Source organism: Haemaphysalis longicornis, unplaced genomic scaffold, assembly GCF_048455015.1.
Source record: "Haemaphysalis longicornis isolate Haplotype H1 unplaced genomic scaffold, Haemaphysalis longicornis Haplotype H1 scaffold_4, whole genome shotgun sequence".
NCBI lineage: Eukaryota > Metazoa > Arthropoda > Arachnida > Ixodida > Ixodidae > Haemaphysalis > Haemaphysalis longicornis.
The window spans coordinates 102,354,399-102,371,097 of NW_027526361.1; the positions used below are offsets into that span (position 1 = coordinate 102,354,399).

Consider the following 16,699-nt stretch of genomic DNA (forward strand, 5'->3'; position numbering starts at 1 on the left):
GAACCTTGCATTCTCGGGAGGGAGCACAACATTATCTGAATAAGTGTCCCTCTTACTCGATTATCAAAAAGAAAGCAGTCAAACAGGCCCACAACAAGTATAACGAAAACGCCGAATGTCCGCAAACACCTGCAAGAAATTGACACGAGCGGCATCCCCCTTGCTGAATGGAGCGACGTCATCTTGGCGGTGGTACGTACACACTAAAGGGACAAGCGGCACCGAATCCAATCACTACATTGACCAACACCTCCTTACCCTCTGGCAAAAGCGCCATGCTGCTGTCAAATGCTGGAAACGTGACAAGCATAACAGCATACTCAAAGAATGTCTTTACCGCCTTAATCACGGAGCCCAAGGGTATGTGGACAAGTTAGCCACACAGAATTGGCTTCAAGTATGCTAAGAGCTCAATGGAAAGCTTCACACGGCGGGGGTCTGGCAACTACAGGTTTTCCCGCCCAATTTAATACAATCGCCATGCAATTTAATCCAAGCGACAGCCAATGTAATCCAAGTGCCATCTAATTTAATCAAAATGCCATTGAATTTAATCCAAGTGCCAAATTATTTAATCCAAGTGCCAACCAATTTAATCCAGCTGTTGGAAGGTTGTTCAGGGGTGTTTTGTGTGTCATTAGGCGAGCTTTGTGGGCTTTAATGCGCGTGATGTGATGAACACGTGGTCTTCGTTGATGTCTTACGTGCGAAATATATGCGCGTAACTTAATGGACATTTACTAACAACTGCAGATCAGGGAGCATTCTCGTTTGATCCGTAGGTGGCGTGGGGTGATCGTCTGCGAGATCGTCAGAAGTGTCATCTGCTCGCGTATTGTTACCCCAGCATATTTGCCAGCGTATTTTCACGCGAGCAGACGACTTTTCTGTCGCCAGCAGGCGATATTTCTAACGATCTCGCAGACGATATTAAAATTCGGAAATATTGCTTAACACTGCATAAAAGCATTGCATTATTGAAAATCGAAATGCAAAGGGCATTTATGTAATGTGTCTTTATCAAAGGAAATTCTGAGGGCATTTTTACGCGAAGATGAGACAGTACTTCTGACGTGTTATCGATGGTACTGTTGCAGACGATCAGCTCACAGAAATGATCTGCGCGTGTTGGTAAATGTATATTGAGGTGTTCACATAAGACATTTTGCCCATGATGGATCAATAAACACCACGTTTTCACGACACCAATCGCAACAAAGTCCGCAAAGCTGGGCCCAATTTCGCCCAAAACTCTCCTGAACATTCTTGCGGTACCTGGATAAATTTTGTTGGCAAAAGAATTAAAGTGGTTGGCGCTTTGATTAAATATTCTATGGACATTTGGATTAACCTGAGCCGGAAAACCTGTAGTTGCAGTCAGACTTGAGAGTGGTAAATAATCACTTAGACATCTCATCACTTTTACCGCCCCCCCCCCCCTTCCCCCCCCCCTTCCCTCCCCCCCCCCCCCCCCCCCCCCCCCCGATTCTGCCATTACTCGGTTATGGCCTAACGGATATGAAATAAGGCCCTTTGATTTACTCGTTTTCATGACACACGATCCGCACATCTTATAAAATTGCATGCGGCCATAACGGCTATATGACTCGACCATGTAAAATTCTTTATTTAGTGGGTCTTTCACATTACACCACACAAGGAACAAGTGAACAGTCTTACGACACCTCGCGACATCTCGAGGTGTAATATGTAGCGATCGTACTGAATGTGGTTACATATTCTCCATGTTAATGGCAGCGCGAACTAACGAAAAGTTGTGTTTGTCATACGCTGCACATTCAACGGGACTGATGTTCTCAATGGCCGTCTTGACATTTATGCCAAGCGTCTCAGCTAGAAGCTTCAAGTCGCCACCGCGCCCATAAACCTCAACTATCTGGGCTCTGTCGACATTTGGAACGGAATTGTACTTTTTCTTGCCTTCACCCGGCGCTTTCTTCGGTCTTCCTCGGGACATTTTTTAACACCCGCAGGCCAGGACAGCGGTATTTTTACTCCATCAGTGCCGTGTGGTGATTGTCTGCGAGTTTCTTAGACGTATCGTCTGTTAAGATATTGTTACACCACCCGACTTGCCAGCGTAGTGTAACTCGCGTCAGAATTATCGTCTGCTCCTCGCGTAACAATGCCTTAAGAAGTTAAGTATCGTTTGTTAAGATATTGTTACACCACCCGACTTGCCAGCGTAGTGTAACTCGCGTCAGAATTATCGTCTGCTCCTCGCGTAACAATGCCTTGGTAAAAACTCATTAATGATTTTCTGAAGTGTTAAGCAATATTTCCGAATTATAATATCGTCTGCGAGATCGTCAGAAATATCACCTGCTGGCGACAGAAGTGTCGTCTGCTCGCATGAAAATACGCTGGCAAATATGCTGGGGTAACAATACGCGAGCAGACGACACTTCTGACGATCTCGCAGACGATCACCACACGCCACCTACAGATCAAACGAGACCGCTCTCTTGATCTGCGGTTGTTAGTAAATGCTCATTAAGCTACGCGCATATGATATTTCGCACGTAAGACATCAAGGAACACCACGTTTTCATCACAGCACACGCATCAAAGCCCGCAAAGCTCGCTTAATGACCCACAAAACACCCCTGAACAACCTTCCAACAGCTCGATTAAATTGGTTGGCACTTGGATTAAATTCGATGGTGTTTGGATTAAATTGGCTGGCGCTTGGATTAAATTGTATGGCGATTGGATTAAATCTTCCCACATCCTCTACATGCTTTTTGCACCTTAGTGGGTAGCCGCATGCTTGCCAGGCTAGAGAAAAGAAGGTCTCTGTCTCAAAGTCTTGAGTCGGCAAACCAAAATATTTTCCTTCAGCAGGCAAGATTTTTCCCCTCTGTTCCAACATTCCCTTTTTCCCCACTCCCACCGGCATTCTTCCCTCCTCCTCCCTTCAAATGTAATGGTAAGTTTGAAACAAAGTGACCCACAATGCTGTCTCAGAAGGAGGCACAAAACCCTCATCTCACAAGATCCGTTAGAGGTGGCCAGGAACTTTTCTGAAACAACTTGCAACACCAGAGCACGCTTGTTTGTCTCAGTACTCAGGCTTTAAGGGCCAACTGCACTCAAAGTTTCGACCTCTTGAAAACCCTATTTTCATGTAGTCTGCCTAGAAAGAAAGCAACATGCAAAATACAACAGCTGAAATATGTGCATGGACGCCGCAAGCAGCCAGCAAAAATCGGCGATTTTGAAACCGAAACCGAGGAGAGTGCGGCCATTGCAGTGACATTGCAGCCGTCCAGCGAGCGGCCGAACGGTCACCAGCTCGGGAGAAAGACTGCGCGCAAGCTCTACGTGCGCACGGGGCAGTGAATGGGTGAAGTGTCCACAGCCGAGCTCAACCGGTTCTCCCGCTGCGTGGCTGGCCAGAGGAAGAAGCCCCCGTCGGCTAGAACGTCACAGGAGCGTCATGGCCGTTTACGCGCTCCGCTGGCAGGTGCAGCGTGGTCTGCGGCGGAGCTTTTTAACCGCTTCTGACTGATTAACGAGGCGTTTCAGGGGGCTACCATTTGTGTCCCAGCTGATTTGGGGGTGCTTACTACGCATTAAAAATAAATTTGGTCGATGTGAAATTTGAGTGCAGTTGGCCTTTAAAGGAGGGTCTAACTGTGACATTTACCTCAAGCCTTGTGACACTTAGCCAACGGATGACAAGAGAAAGACACTCACAGCTTGCCGTGCCATGAAGTAGGGGCAGTGGCCGTGCTGTCGGCCATACTCCTTCAGGTCATCCTGTGGGAAGAAAAAGGATGTCTCATTGGAAAGAGAGGCCTCGTGAAATGAGTGAAGACAGAAGACAGAACATGCTGTACTTATCAGCTCCAGGCACATCACAATTACTTGAGGAAATCTCAAGATGGAAATCCCCTTTCCTCCATCGCTGACCTCTCATACTCGATTGATTGTGGGGCTTAATGCACTGATGCTATTCAGGCGATGAGGTGCGCCGCAGTGGAGGGCTCCAGATTAATTTTGATCGCCTGGAGATCTTTAACGTGCGCCGAAATCTCGTACACGCGAGCGTTTTCGCCTTTCGCCTCCATTTGAAAAGCAGCCGCCACGGCCGGGAATTAAACACGCGTTCCTTGGGCTCAGCAGCACAACGCCTTAGCCACTAAGCCACAGCGGCAGGTACCTCTCATATTCCAACCTTGGATTGAAAGAACACCCTATCTGTGAATTTAAATTCTTAAAGAGAGAACAGACGTTATAACAGACTGCTTGAAGTTCTTTACACGAATACAACCCAGAGTTTTCAATGTTTAACTTTAATCAATTTTGGGGGTAGCTTTTCAGTGTTTATTTCACGTACGTTTTTCCGATGCATAGTACAAGGACTGAAAATAGCTAGGCAGCTGTCCGCGGCTTGTGCTTTAAAGTGATCATAAAATATAAGGAGTGTTGCACAAAGCGCAGCATACAATGACCGGCCACAACTTTGCTGAAGAGGTTTACTGCACCTGCTTTACAGCTACTTTACACAAAGTAGAAAGACGGCTAGCATTCCACTATTGTACTAGCTCACAATTCATACTCAAACAGATGAAAGAAAAGACCATGTATGGCGATAGCTTTTTGTCTTCCAGCTAAGCCTCCCCGTTGCACCTGATGAAACGCATGCCAGAAAATGTGCGTTCTACAGTCACTTCAATGGTGGCAAAAAAAATTAAAGGGAGCCTTTGACAAGACAGGTCATTCTTTGCTGCCCAGTAGAATATCAATAACAATAGAACAGAACACAGGTGAAAACAGCAGCGTCTCAAGAATAAGGTTACTTAGAGCAGTGAAGCTAGTAGCAGAAATCGATTTAATTTATACAACCTGTATGGGTTGAGAGATAGAGATAGTGAAAAAAACTTTAATAAGGGCTGAAGCAGGAATATTCGTGGTCAGAGCCTTCAGTCGACAAGGTTGGGCCACTGAGACAGATAATTACAGTTATGGTACAAAGCAGCAATGTCCAAGACAATTTCAATGAACTGCTGCAGAATGAGGATGGTAGACAAAAGTTTAGACATTGCAGTTAAGCAATGTGGCTGTTTTTAAAGGTCTGTATGAAGAATGCAGAGTGGGTTAATGTGCTATCTCCAGGCCAATGGTGCCCATACCAAAGATCAACTACGCACAGACTGAAGATCCCATTGCTGATGGAAGCAGTCCGTGCTCTACTAGAACTTTGTAAACTGTGTCTTTGCAGTTTGCATTGTGGTCGGCTTAGATGTAGCAAGGCCTCAATTCGCTCACTCGCAAAACGTCCAATCCAGTGTTTTTATGCGGCCTCTGCTGTTTCAGAACTCCTAGCAGAGACACTCTATTACGTACTTCGAAAAGGCTGGGCACCCTACGCAGCACCACGAACGATGAACCCAACGCTTCCGCAAAGCACTGCTGGCACAAGCAGGACTCTCCACACTGTAGATGCCAGTGGGCAGCAGGATGTCCTTGCCTCGGCTCTCGTAATTCTGCAAAGGAAGCAAAACGAAATAAAAAGGCTGCCAAGGCGGTTGGTTTAGCCATCTTAGGAGCCCAACACACTGAACTCACACGCTTCCAGATTGACAGTTTAATCTCTTATGCACTGTGATTGTACACAACCATAGAAAAATCAGCACTCCAAAAACAACATGCAAACTCATCACACAGTTTGTTTCTACAAGCTTCTGCGATGGCAAGCGCTCCTTTCTGAAGGAAAGTTGTGTAAATGAAAGCCTCAGTAATGTTGACGCAACTGCAGGTTGAAACAAAACGACTATAAAGGATACAACTTTCACGCATACAAGGTATACAGTAAAGCCTCAATACAAGAGACACTCGAGGGACCCTAGAAACGTGTCTCCTGTAACCAGGCTCTCTTGTATGTGGTGTTGCTAACATGGCCAACATAGAAAAACCAACCAAACTATTTTTATTCAGGTGCCTCTTATAAAGAGGTCTTACTGTACTCTTTTTCAAAAATTGAGGCAGCGCAATGTACGCAGTAAAATTTTTTAGGCAAAATGCTGATTATACGAGGAGGGGGGGGGGGGGTAATTGCAGTTTATATAAAAGTGCAGCTTAGGTACACCATTTCTAAAAAATATAGCTGTTATGGGGCAGTGTGACTTTTGGGAAGGTGCAAACTATGCAGCATAAGGAGAGGGGGTCTTGCACACTACCAAAACACTGTCCTTGAACAAGCGGCAACACAAGAAAGTTCAAATCACAGACTGCCTTAGTAGGAGGCAAGGCACTTACAAACTAATTTAAACTTGGACGATTGTGAAGCTGAAAAGTGAAAAGCAGACAGCAAGAGCTTATCGGTAATTGTTGCCACAACACATGCAGTGGCAGGCTTTAGGTTCACACGGCTCGCACAGTGTTTCGCAAGGCCAGACATTGCACAGTGCAATGCAGTGAAACTGAGTGACTAATGAGTGTGGTGGTAAAGGGGTTCATAGATTACTAATTCAAAATCACTGCTTGGTGCGTGGCCTGAAGACGGGGGAGCAGTTTGGCATTACCACCGATAACTGCAACAGTGAAAGCTTTTCGCTTTGTAGTTTACCATTGACCCATGAGCTCTGTTCATTCCCCACTGTATTGACCACACAGTTCATGGTGGCTTGTTTCTACCCAAACAGGAGACCCGTGAAAATGTCCAGGTGATTTTTAGCTCCCAAACTATATTTTTCCAATCAATTTCTGAGCAACCAGGCAAGTGCTGCTTCTGATCATGATCACTGAAATAAACAAAGGATAAGTTGCAATCTTGGCAAGAAATTTGAGCATGAGCATGTGATGAGTCATTTGTACACAAAAAAAGTGCTTGAAGCCCCAATACTGTGACACTTCAGCAAAAAAATTAGAGCAGTTCCAGTCAACATGATGAAGTGCGGAGCAGTGATTTGTCAGAGGGTCCGAAGGCTAGTTTCAGTATCAGCCTGGCGTTGATACCAAAAGTAGTCAGCCCATGAAAAGGCCTCTAAAGAGACACTGGATGGAGTTTTTATTAATTTGGGGTAACTAATGTGCTAATTAGTGATTTTTTTTTCTTATTTTAGGTTATTGTGCGCTCATTTGTGGCCTAGCAACGGCAGCGTCCGTGGCAATGGTGCAGCGCAAAGACCACCCCCAACACTTTGCACATAAGTAACATGTGCCTCTGTGATGCAATGGGATTGACATCACAGCTTCCTAACGCAAGGAGACCCAGGTTCGATCTCGACCAGGGGAAACGGTGATCTTTTAAAGGAGCCATGAAGAGAAAATGCAAGTTGGTTTTATTCGAAAGATTTCGTGTTTTATAGTGCCCCCAGCGCTTGTCCGGATACAAACGGTGCTTTATTCACTGAGAAATTAAACAGTTTAGGTTAAAATTTTGATTTTCCCGCTCAATCGTGCGTTTTCGTGGTCCCAAGTGACATCACTGGAACCGACCGCTCTGCAGCCTAGAGTACCTTCATTCACGCATCCGCCGTACAGGGTAGAGACACGTATACGCTGGCGCCGCCATTTTCGGTTGCTCGCTCGCCGCCGAAGCAAGTCATTGTGTCAAAACCGCGCTAAAATTATCGCCGCAACGCGGTTTACTGAAGAAGTTTGAATCATATTGTCTGTTTCGCGTTGCTAGGTCTCGTGGGAAACGAAAAGAATAACGCGTTGAGCCCGTTGGCCCAATTGCGGCGGCACGGGACCGTTCAAAGGTTGTCTCCACCCTGTACAGCGGTGTTGGTTTGTTCCCGCGTTTCTTTACGTTCCGTAACCTAGATGGCTCCACCATACCGTGGCAAGCGTTTGGTTTGTCTTTGCCCGCATTTAAACCTGGCTTGTTTTTGTTCTGGGAGAAAATATTCGTTCCCTGAAACAGTGCTCGCTCTACAAATGGGGTCATGTAAAACACCGTTGCTTGCGTCAATCGGCCAGTGTCGTCTGAGACAACCCCAAGCCCCGTAGTGCTGTGCAGCTAAACAAGCATGCTGTGCGCAGTACGAACAGCAGAACGCATCAGTACTTCTATGTTTACATGTGCTTTCGTAACTTCCACTGTTTGTCCCATCATTCTTATTGCTTTGTAAAGAATGTGCCCTAAATTTAAGCGCAAATCGCTCGTTCGTCTAGTTTGTAAGTTCTACCTAATTTGCGTCTGCTTCTGCCAGCCTCCGCCAATCGCAGAGCTTAGCTCATGTGACGACATAGGTTCTGTTGCGGGAAATGAGCTGGTGGGTCGCATGACCATTCCCGTTTTTCCTAATTATGTAGCTTATTTGAGCGAAGTTTACGTTAAAAGTGGTGTCAGTATGATTCTAACGAGACAATCTTTTGAATGAACCAAACTTGTGTTTTCTCTTCATGGCTCCTTTAAAGCATCTGTTTGGGCACGTGGCGCCGTGACGCCATGAGCCTGGATGAGCTACGATAAAAACCAGGGAACCTAAAGTGCTCCGCACTTATTAAAAAAAAATTAAAGCCGTTCCACTCACTGTGACAGCTGTCGGAAGTGCAAAGCAGTGATTCCCCATAATGGGCTGTAGTGCCGTTATCCACTCACTGCTACCACCCAAAGCAAGTCAAATTACCCGCCTCTGTAGTGTTCGTGCGCCCCGTGCCTGAAACTGTGCCAGCGGGAGTTCTGTTCTTTTTGTGCTTGCTTTTGCTCTCGCACGTGCCACTTTCCTCCCGCGCTGCCACTTTTTTTCGCTTACTATCGTAAAAGCCAACCCAACAAGCGTTCCGAACTAAATGAACGTGGGGGCTGCCGGTTATTTACATATATTTTGCGTCAAATGTACGTGCAGTTTTTTTTTTTTTTTTGCGCTAAACGGGGCGCTAAACAAGCGCCAGCATTTCACGAGTTTTGAACGGTTATGACTATTTAAACCGCTTGGTTTTCGAAGCCTCTGCAGGATGCCCTACGACAGAACGCCGGGCTCTACTTGGTTCCATTATCTCGCTGCGCCGCCTGGTTTCGGCAGTTGCTTGGCATAGAGCATTACAGCGAGCTACGACGACATGGTGAGCCCTTAAAGTGCTCTGCACTTAAAACGTGGTGCCATACTACCTCAAAAAGGAGCAGCTCTGGGTGTCCGGGTCGGTGGCCTGTGCCCTCCGCTATGAGGCTGTGAGGCTGAAACACCGGCCGTCCACCACTCGCTCATCGCGCTCCAGGCTCACCTGCATGTGGTGCAAGAGACCGGCGTGTGTGCGTCCCACATCGTCACACCCTCTGCCATCACATCTGTGCAAGCACACACATGCCACGTGCCATCACACCCGTTTCGATGGTTGGTGAATAATGAGCAGCTACTCCATCGTGCCAGTGCAGGGGACTCAGTGGCTGCCCTTCTCTTTTGTTTGCTCGGAGGTCTTACCGCTTCCGCCATTTCAGGGACATTGCAGATCTTAACAAAAGAAGTAAACCACTGAATTCACTTGTTCAGATATATTTGATGGCCAGCATCCCCGCAATAGAGGAAGCAGTACAACTCTTACCACAAAACAACCATCACACGAGAGGTGTTCAAATATTTCAAGCTTTAAAATATCAGAGCAAATAATGAAAAATTCAGTTCATCTCCAGATCAAATAGACCAATTTCAAAATTCCGAATAAATTTTCGAGGCATTTCAACGATCGAAAAGATGCACTGCGTTCTCTGCTCACAACAATGGGCTTTCCCGCACTGCTCCAGTGACGTGCAGCAAAACAGCAACCGGAGGGCGCTTTTTGGGCAGTGCCTCTGTGTTCTGCGTATGTCCTCGGCAAGGGGCAAAATTAACCCTCATTTTTTCTCTCATAAAGTAAGAAATAAAAATTCTTACGACCAATAATGCAAAAAATAAAAATAAAGGCACAACACATTGAAAGTAATCCTCAACATCAGCAAACCGAGGGGACTAAAGCTGACAAACTTTACCCAACCTAATACCCGAAGCTGTGCCCCAAGTGCAACCACCTAGCCACCCTCAACCATATGGCAGCTGGGTGCACCACATTCACAAACAGCCTCTACTGCGCCGCCTTCAATGCGTAGACTGGGCTCAGCAAAGTCTGGACAACTTTTCGTGGCATGCAGGACAAAAGAAAGAACACAACGGTGGGCCAGAACATAGCTCTTCGACTGGGATCACAAAGACCGATCTTGCGATACAGGCCGGCCAACTTTTCTTTCCACAACCCCCACTTGGGGTGAAGCCAAGAGCGCCGGTTCTCCCGCGCACGACGCCTCCCGAAATGAACACCAGTCTAAATGACCCGTTTACAATGGCCGAACTTCTATCAGCTCTTCAGGAAACCAAAATAACGAGCACACCTGGTCTGGATGGGATCACTTGTGCGGCCCTTCGCAACTTGCCTGAAGCGCACAAGCAGCAACTCCTTGACTGGCTCCATGCTATCTGGGAATCTTCTGTGCTGCCTAATGAGTGGAAGAAATCGTGGGTGGTGCCCATTCCAAAGCCTGGCAAACCTCTCACACAAATAGAGAATCTGAGACCCATTTCTTTGATTTCTAACATTATGAAACTTATGGAGAGGATAGTTCTCACAAGAATTCAATGGCATTTAGAAACAACAGGCCAACTACACCCACGTCAAACGGGGTTCCGGAGGCACCTTTCTACTCCAGACAGCTTAAAAATGCTGTCAGAAGATGTTATAGCTAACACCTCATCATGTGATCCCCGTCCAGTGGTAGCCATCGAAGTTCCCACCCTCTCTGAATGTTTCTAGCTGCCCCTTAAAAGTATCTGTACAAGCAGCACACAGGTCCAGCAATGGACGTCAACTGCTGCTTAGCGACACGAGGCACACTCATGGTGGGAAATTACACGAGCGACGTATGCATGCACTTGCATACGTATGAACAATTTCCACCACCTTGCCTTTCTGCAGAACGGTGGTGTGTGTTCAAGTAGGCATTATGAGCTAGTGAGCCCTCCCCCATCATGAGATGCTCGAGACCAACACAGGACGCCACTGTCTGCCACAGTTCCCACCCAGAATCACACTTCCTGCACTGGCACGGAGCAACAGTCACTTGGCTGGCGAGGCGACGATGTTACGACAAACGTGGAAATCGTCGCTCGGGCTAAGACGTCATTTTAGAACGAAACAGACTCTCTCCCTGAGCTCCCCAACTTTTGGCGTGCTACACAACACTTCTCTATAATGATCCACAAATAGGGGATCACTTCCCTCTCACCTCTTTGGCGTGAGTGTCTGCGCGCACACACACGGCTGGGTCCTTCCCGTCCCGCTGCACTACTGGCGGTTCCTGTGCTCCTTCTCCTCGTGTTTCTTCTGCTGGGGGTGGTACTTGAAGGCCTGGGGGCAGAAGTGGCAGCGGAAGGGCCTCTCCCCCGTGTGGCAGAGCAAGTGGGTGTCCAGGCTGTTATTGTGGGCGAAGGGCGCAGCGCACAGGCTGCACCGGTAGGGACGCTCGCCCGTGTGCGTGCGCCGGTGAACGTCCAGGTGGTCCTTCCGCACAAAGGCCTTGCCGCACTGGCTGCACTGGAACATGCGCTCGCCCGTGTGTGCCCGCCTGTGGCTCTCCACCTTGCTCAAGGCCGGCGTCATAAAGCTGCACTGCGGACAGCTGAACATCCGACGAACTGGTGGGAGGCCGCCCCTGCGGCCTCCCTGGAAAGGAAGGGAGGCGGACCCTGCAACAGGAAGGGAGCGGGAAACACTGAGGGCCTTTCCTTTGGCAAATGAGGCAGCAGTGCATCAACAGCGAGATGGAAGAACCAACACAGAAGAGAAGGCAGCGTCTCTGATGGTGCCAAACGAGCCGCTCTGCTAAACCTAACACGCACGGGCATTGCCTAGCAACGCACAGGAGCCCTCGTCTTTCTTGCTGGCTTGGCAGTATTTCGCTCAGGAGGATTTAAATTTCTTTTTTGTTTTGGAGAACGGCACATCTAGTGCTAGCACTGAACTTATTCCGATATCGCTCCTTCCGCTGAAAGCTGCAAAGTTCACGCCTACCCAAAAATACTGCAGGTTTTCTTGCCACACCGTGGGTGTCCCAAAATGCAACCTTTGCCAAGTGGCCATTCAATTCGACAGGCTCTTTTTAAGCAAGTTCACATCCCCTCATTGAGCTGTTCCTGCCTCAACCTCTATTGCCGACTTCTGCGTACAACAAATGTCAAACAACAACAAAAAACAGCTTAGAAAACCTGGAAACAGCAGTTGTGACGTAACCTAAGCCAGCATGGCTACTCTACTAGTTCCACTAGACTGAGAATCTCGGCAGTGTTCACCCAGTCTGGCGTAGATAACGTGTCCAGCCATCAGGTTATCCAACAGCCTGAGACGACAGCGAGTAGCAGGAACAAAAAACAAAACCTGTCACCTCCTTGTGCACTGTTTTTAAATTGCAAAGCATGCGATACCATGAAGTTAAAACAGTCATCTTAGCACAATGATGGCAGTTTGATTAATAACACAAATGTTTACAACCTGAAAAATGAATACCATATTCATTCAGTTATAGGTTGACTGCAATTTTTCGAAGGTACACGGACAGCAAAGAAGTCAGCCCGCTGTCATGACCAAAGAAAGTGAGCCCTCAGTTGCAACTAAGAACGGCCAGCATGAACTTGTCACCCCACAACCTGGCATATTCAGATGGTATTTTACTTTTGCACAGCTGTTAGCAATGACGAATGGCCTACTTGAAGGCGATGTATATTTGAAAACCACAGGCATACATTAACTAGGGCACACGCCTTCTTTCACACATGGCCATGCCGTAGCATGTAGGCATAATTTCCTTGCTGCTGCAAAAGAGACAACTTTCAACAGCGCACAATCTTCCCTCCGAAGTAAGTGTATACAGTTGTCGTGGGAACAACACATGGTACATCACGTGACAAACTCGGAAGAAAATGCATGTGCCTGATGTCACTTTTGAACCAGCCCGTTCCACAGTGAACCTCAATATGTGCAATTTCCCAGTTTTGTGTGCACATCCATGCAAGTCAGACACGGAGGCTTGGCAGGTTCCAAGCATGACAGCTCCCGCCTCCATAAATTAGAACGATGCGAGACCACAGCTTTACTATAAAAATGCAACAGTGCCTGAAGAAGCTGGATAGACACACAAATTTACTTCTTCAAGAGTGACTGATTGATTGATTATGAGGCTTAACGCACCTACGCTACACAGGCGACGAGGTGCGCCGTAGTGGAGTGCTCCAGATTAATTTTGAGCACTTGGGGATCTTTAACATGAGCCGAAATCTCGAACACGCGAACGTTTTCGCTTTTCCCCTCCATCATAAAAGTGACCGCCGGGGCCAGGAATCGAACCCACGTCCTTGGGCTCAGCAACACAATGCGTTAGCCATCGAGTATAAGAGTGCTCGCTTCAGCAACCGCACATTTTTGAAAATAATGTAACGGCACAGCTCAGACATCTTTTGGAGAAGCAAACCGTCCGAAGTTCAGTGCATTCAAGTCATTGTGCTTGTGACACAGAGCTTACATAACATGATGATGTGGAGGTGGCGATGGAATATTGGCAAAGAAAAGAACTGTTCACAGCAATGACAACACTGTGTCTAGGAGGCAGCTACAAAGAGGCACTTCGCCTCCTTTACTCTGTTCAGGCATTTCACTCATGAAAAGAAAACACTCGTCGGCACTGTGTTTCTTGTTTGGTAATTCATTGTAGATAGAATTTCAAAAGTGAACTAGAAACATTCAGGGAGTGGGAGAACAAGACAAAGCGATCAGTGGTGGCTTTGCATGCCTCTGATACGATATGGCGTCACTTAGGCGGAGCAAGCGGCGACAGTTCTATGCAAGCATAAGCCTGTGTCAGCAAACAACACTGACTGCTATTACTACCCCTACACATAGACACAATGATGCCAACTGCCCAAGAAGCTTATTTTTGCCATGAAGTGAATGTATCAACGAGATGGAAGCAGACCGTACTGAAAATTGGGAGGGGGGAAGGAAACATGACTCTCGATGTATACAATCCGTGCTTGGTAACACTACTGTGCTACCCAGCCCTCCTCCTCTTTCTTTTTTCCATTATGGTCGGACTTGTTCCTGCAACACATTTGCGAAATGTAGAACCAAACTTGAGTGGGCAGTTGGCCATCCCTTTATTAGTACTCTGCATTTATTTACTTTCACGATTTTACTAGCTGCTCCGGGACGAGCAACAGACATCACCTGCTCTTTCCGAACAGAAGGCACCATCACAGTGGTAAATTCCGTGAGCAGCATGCATGCGTATGTTGCTCATGCGTATGTGTTTGCACGTGCAAGAATAGCGACGCATTGTGAGTGCCCCTTTCCAAGAGGACTCTCGCTCATGTGGGCGCGCAGGCGGTCAACCACGCTGTTCTTCTGCACGAACGCCATGCCGCAGTGGCTGCACTAGAAGGAGCGATGCCCGTGTGTGTGCACCAGTGCCTTTTCGGACTGCCTGAGCTTGGAGTTCTGTTGCCGCGCTGCTGACAGGGCAACAGCCGACAATCCGGGGAGGGCCGTGCTGCACCCTGTGGCCTTTCGGAGAAAGGGAAGGACCTGCAGCAGGAAGGGAAGTATTGAGAGCCCTTCCAGCTGACGGACAGTGTGGCCGTTTCTTTCTCGAAGGCAGGTGAGGTTATAAAGGGGCCATGATGAAAAAATACAAGCTGGTTTCATTCGAAACATGTCTACGCAAAAATTTTAACCTCCCTCTCAATCATAAGTTTTGTAACATCAGCAATGACGTATTTAGGGAAATTGCCTAAATCAAAGGTTAGTAAATTGACTAAGGCTGCTAGAAATGACAAAACATCTTTTGCTTCTTTTTTTTACCACGTGCCTTCACGGATGGTGCGATAACACTGCTTGATGACCGCTGTATGCACTTGTTTCTAACCTGACTTGTACCTGACTTTTTTTTGTTACCGTTCACAGTAATCAACCGTAAGAAATTGGGTATGCTCGACAAATATATTCACATAAGTGGCGACCCTTTAAGCTATGGGACATTAGATAGACTACCAGATGGTATATACGTCGCTACACAATGGCAAACACTGGACAAATTGTTGCCACAATGTAAGATTACGTATCATATCAAGGAAACTCTGTTTTACAGATGAATTGCATTCTCGGTAGACCATCCAAGTGCTTCATCTAAACATGTCCATCTAGACGGCTAAGCACACCAGACTATAGCAAGATGACAACCCCAGCATCACCAGGTGGGAAATGAAGGTCACTGAACAAGGATGACCAACAACAGGAAACAACAGAGCAGTTTGCAACAAATCAGTGACCAGCTCAAGCACCAATGAAGACTGCAGCAATGGCATAAGCAGCATTTAACGTTGAAACCAAATGTTGCTGGAACCGTCACTTGTAACCCAGCAACTACGTTTCTAGCACAGCCTTCTTTTTGGGTTGAACTACTGACAGTCATTATTAGCAAAAGGTAAGGCTAAGCTCAGACACTTGGTAGAACTCGAGGTGACTATGGGAACGAGACGATTTGACTGCTTGGTTGTGCATAATGAACTCGAATGTCATGGCCATGTCAGAATGCAGACGGTAAGCCTCTTCAGCCCTGCCTTCTCGTCCCAGTAGCTCGCTGACTTTCGACACTGATGCCTGCAAATACGAAGAATGACATACCAGGCCGCTTAAGTTTTGCGAAGTCACAAATCTTATTCTACAAGCAGCTGTGTGGGCCCAGGGATTTATACACACCCCCCCTAACACCCCCCCAGAAGGACTTCGACACCCCCCCAAAAAGATTCCACAACCACAAGCACCCTGCCTAGGGATTTATACAACACCCTCCCAAACATACCACCGACAGCCCCCCAAAATCGAAATTCTGCATAAACCCCTGTGTGGGCCAAGGATGCATTCACGACGCCTCCAATTCAAAACTGTAACAAGCAGCTCGATACGGGATTTGCGTTGCGTGCTTCAGTCTCTCGGAGCTTGACTGTCAACTGATTCATCGCGACACCCGATGGGATAGCCCGGTTACGGAGAGCCCAGTAGCTTTTTCGCGCTGCTAGCTCGGAAATGACGCTGGAGAGATCGCAAGTAACAGGTCACAACAGATATGTCATTCATTGCTATTGTTTCGATCTTGCCAGCAGCTCGCTGCTGGCAGTTCCGTTTGCGCGGTCGAATTGAGAAGTGCGTATTTCGCAATCTAGGCGTTAAAAATGCACCGTGTTCGACTTTTCCTAAATAAGACTCATTGTTAGGCAAGAGGTAAAAAAGCTTGCGACAAAAACAACGCATGCGAGTCACGGCGATTTTGATGATTATTACAGGGTGTCGGTTTCGCTCTATCAGCGTGAACACTAACACGCGAAACTAATCAATTCTTTGGGCTCACCGACACCTGGGCCAAACACTTACAAACTGCGTTGACCAGTGCATCATACGCCTGCCGCTTTTGCGTTACCGGATGAGCAGAACGTTCGCCACGTACACCGCCGCGAGCGAAAACGACTAAATCGGCACGCGTGCAGAACTCTATCAAACCGCTCTCCGCAATCTTCGGTGTTTTGTCGTTCTTAGCGAGAACACCCATAGCAGGCGGCGGCCGGGTAAGAGCCGCCGTTATTCTCACAGTGTCCAATCTTCTCCACTGCTAAGCTGCGCGAGCACACGAATTTTTTCCCCTTGGGTACTT

General features: G+C 47.4%; 1 protein-coding gene across 1 annotated transcript in view; it reads right to left on the reverse strand.

Moving 5' to 3' along the window:
• The window catches only part of LOC144179895 (uncharacterized), a 74,364-nt gene that overhangs the window by 30,804 nt on the left and 26,861 nt on the right, over nt 1-16,699 (reverse strand). The window contains exons 7-10 of the mRNA XM_077708319.1: nt 11,294-11,739; nt 9,202-9,265; nt 5,456-5,513; nt 3,721-3,780 (exon numbers count right to left, since the gene is read on the reverse strand). Of these exons, the coding sequence (XP_077564445.1) occupies nt 3,721-3,780; nt 5,456-5,513; nt 9,202-9,265; nt 11,294-11,739 (628 nt within the window). The remainder of the gene's footprint in view (nt 1-3,720; nt 3,781-5,455; nt 5,514-9,201; nt 9,266-11,293; nt 11,740-16,699) is intronic.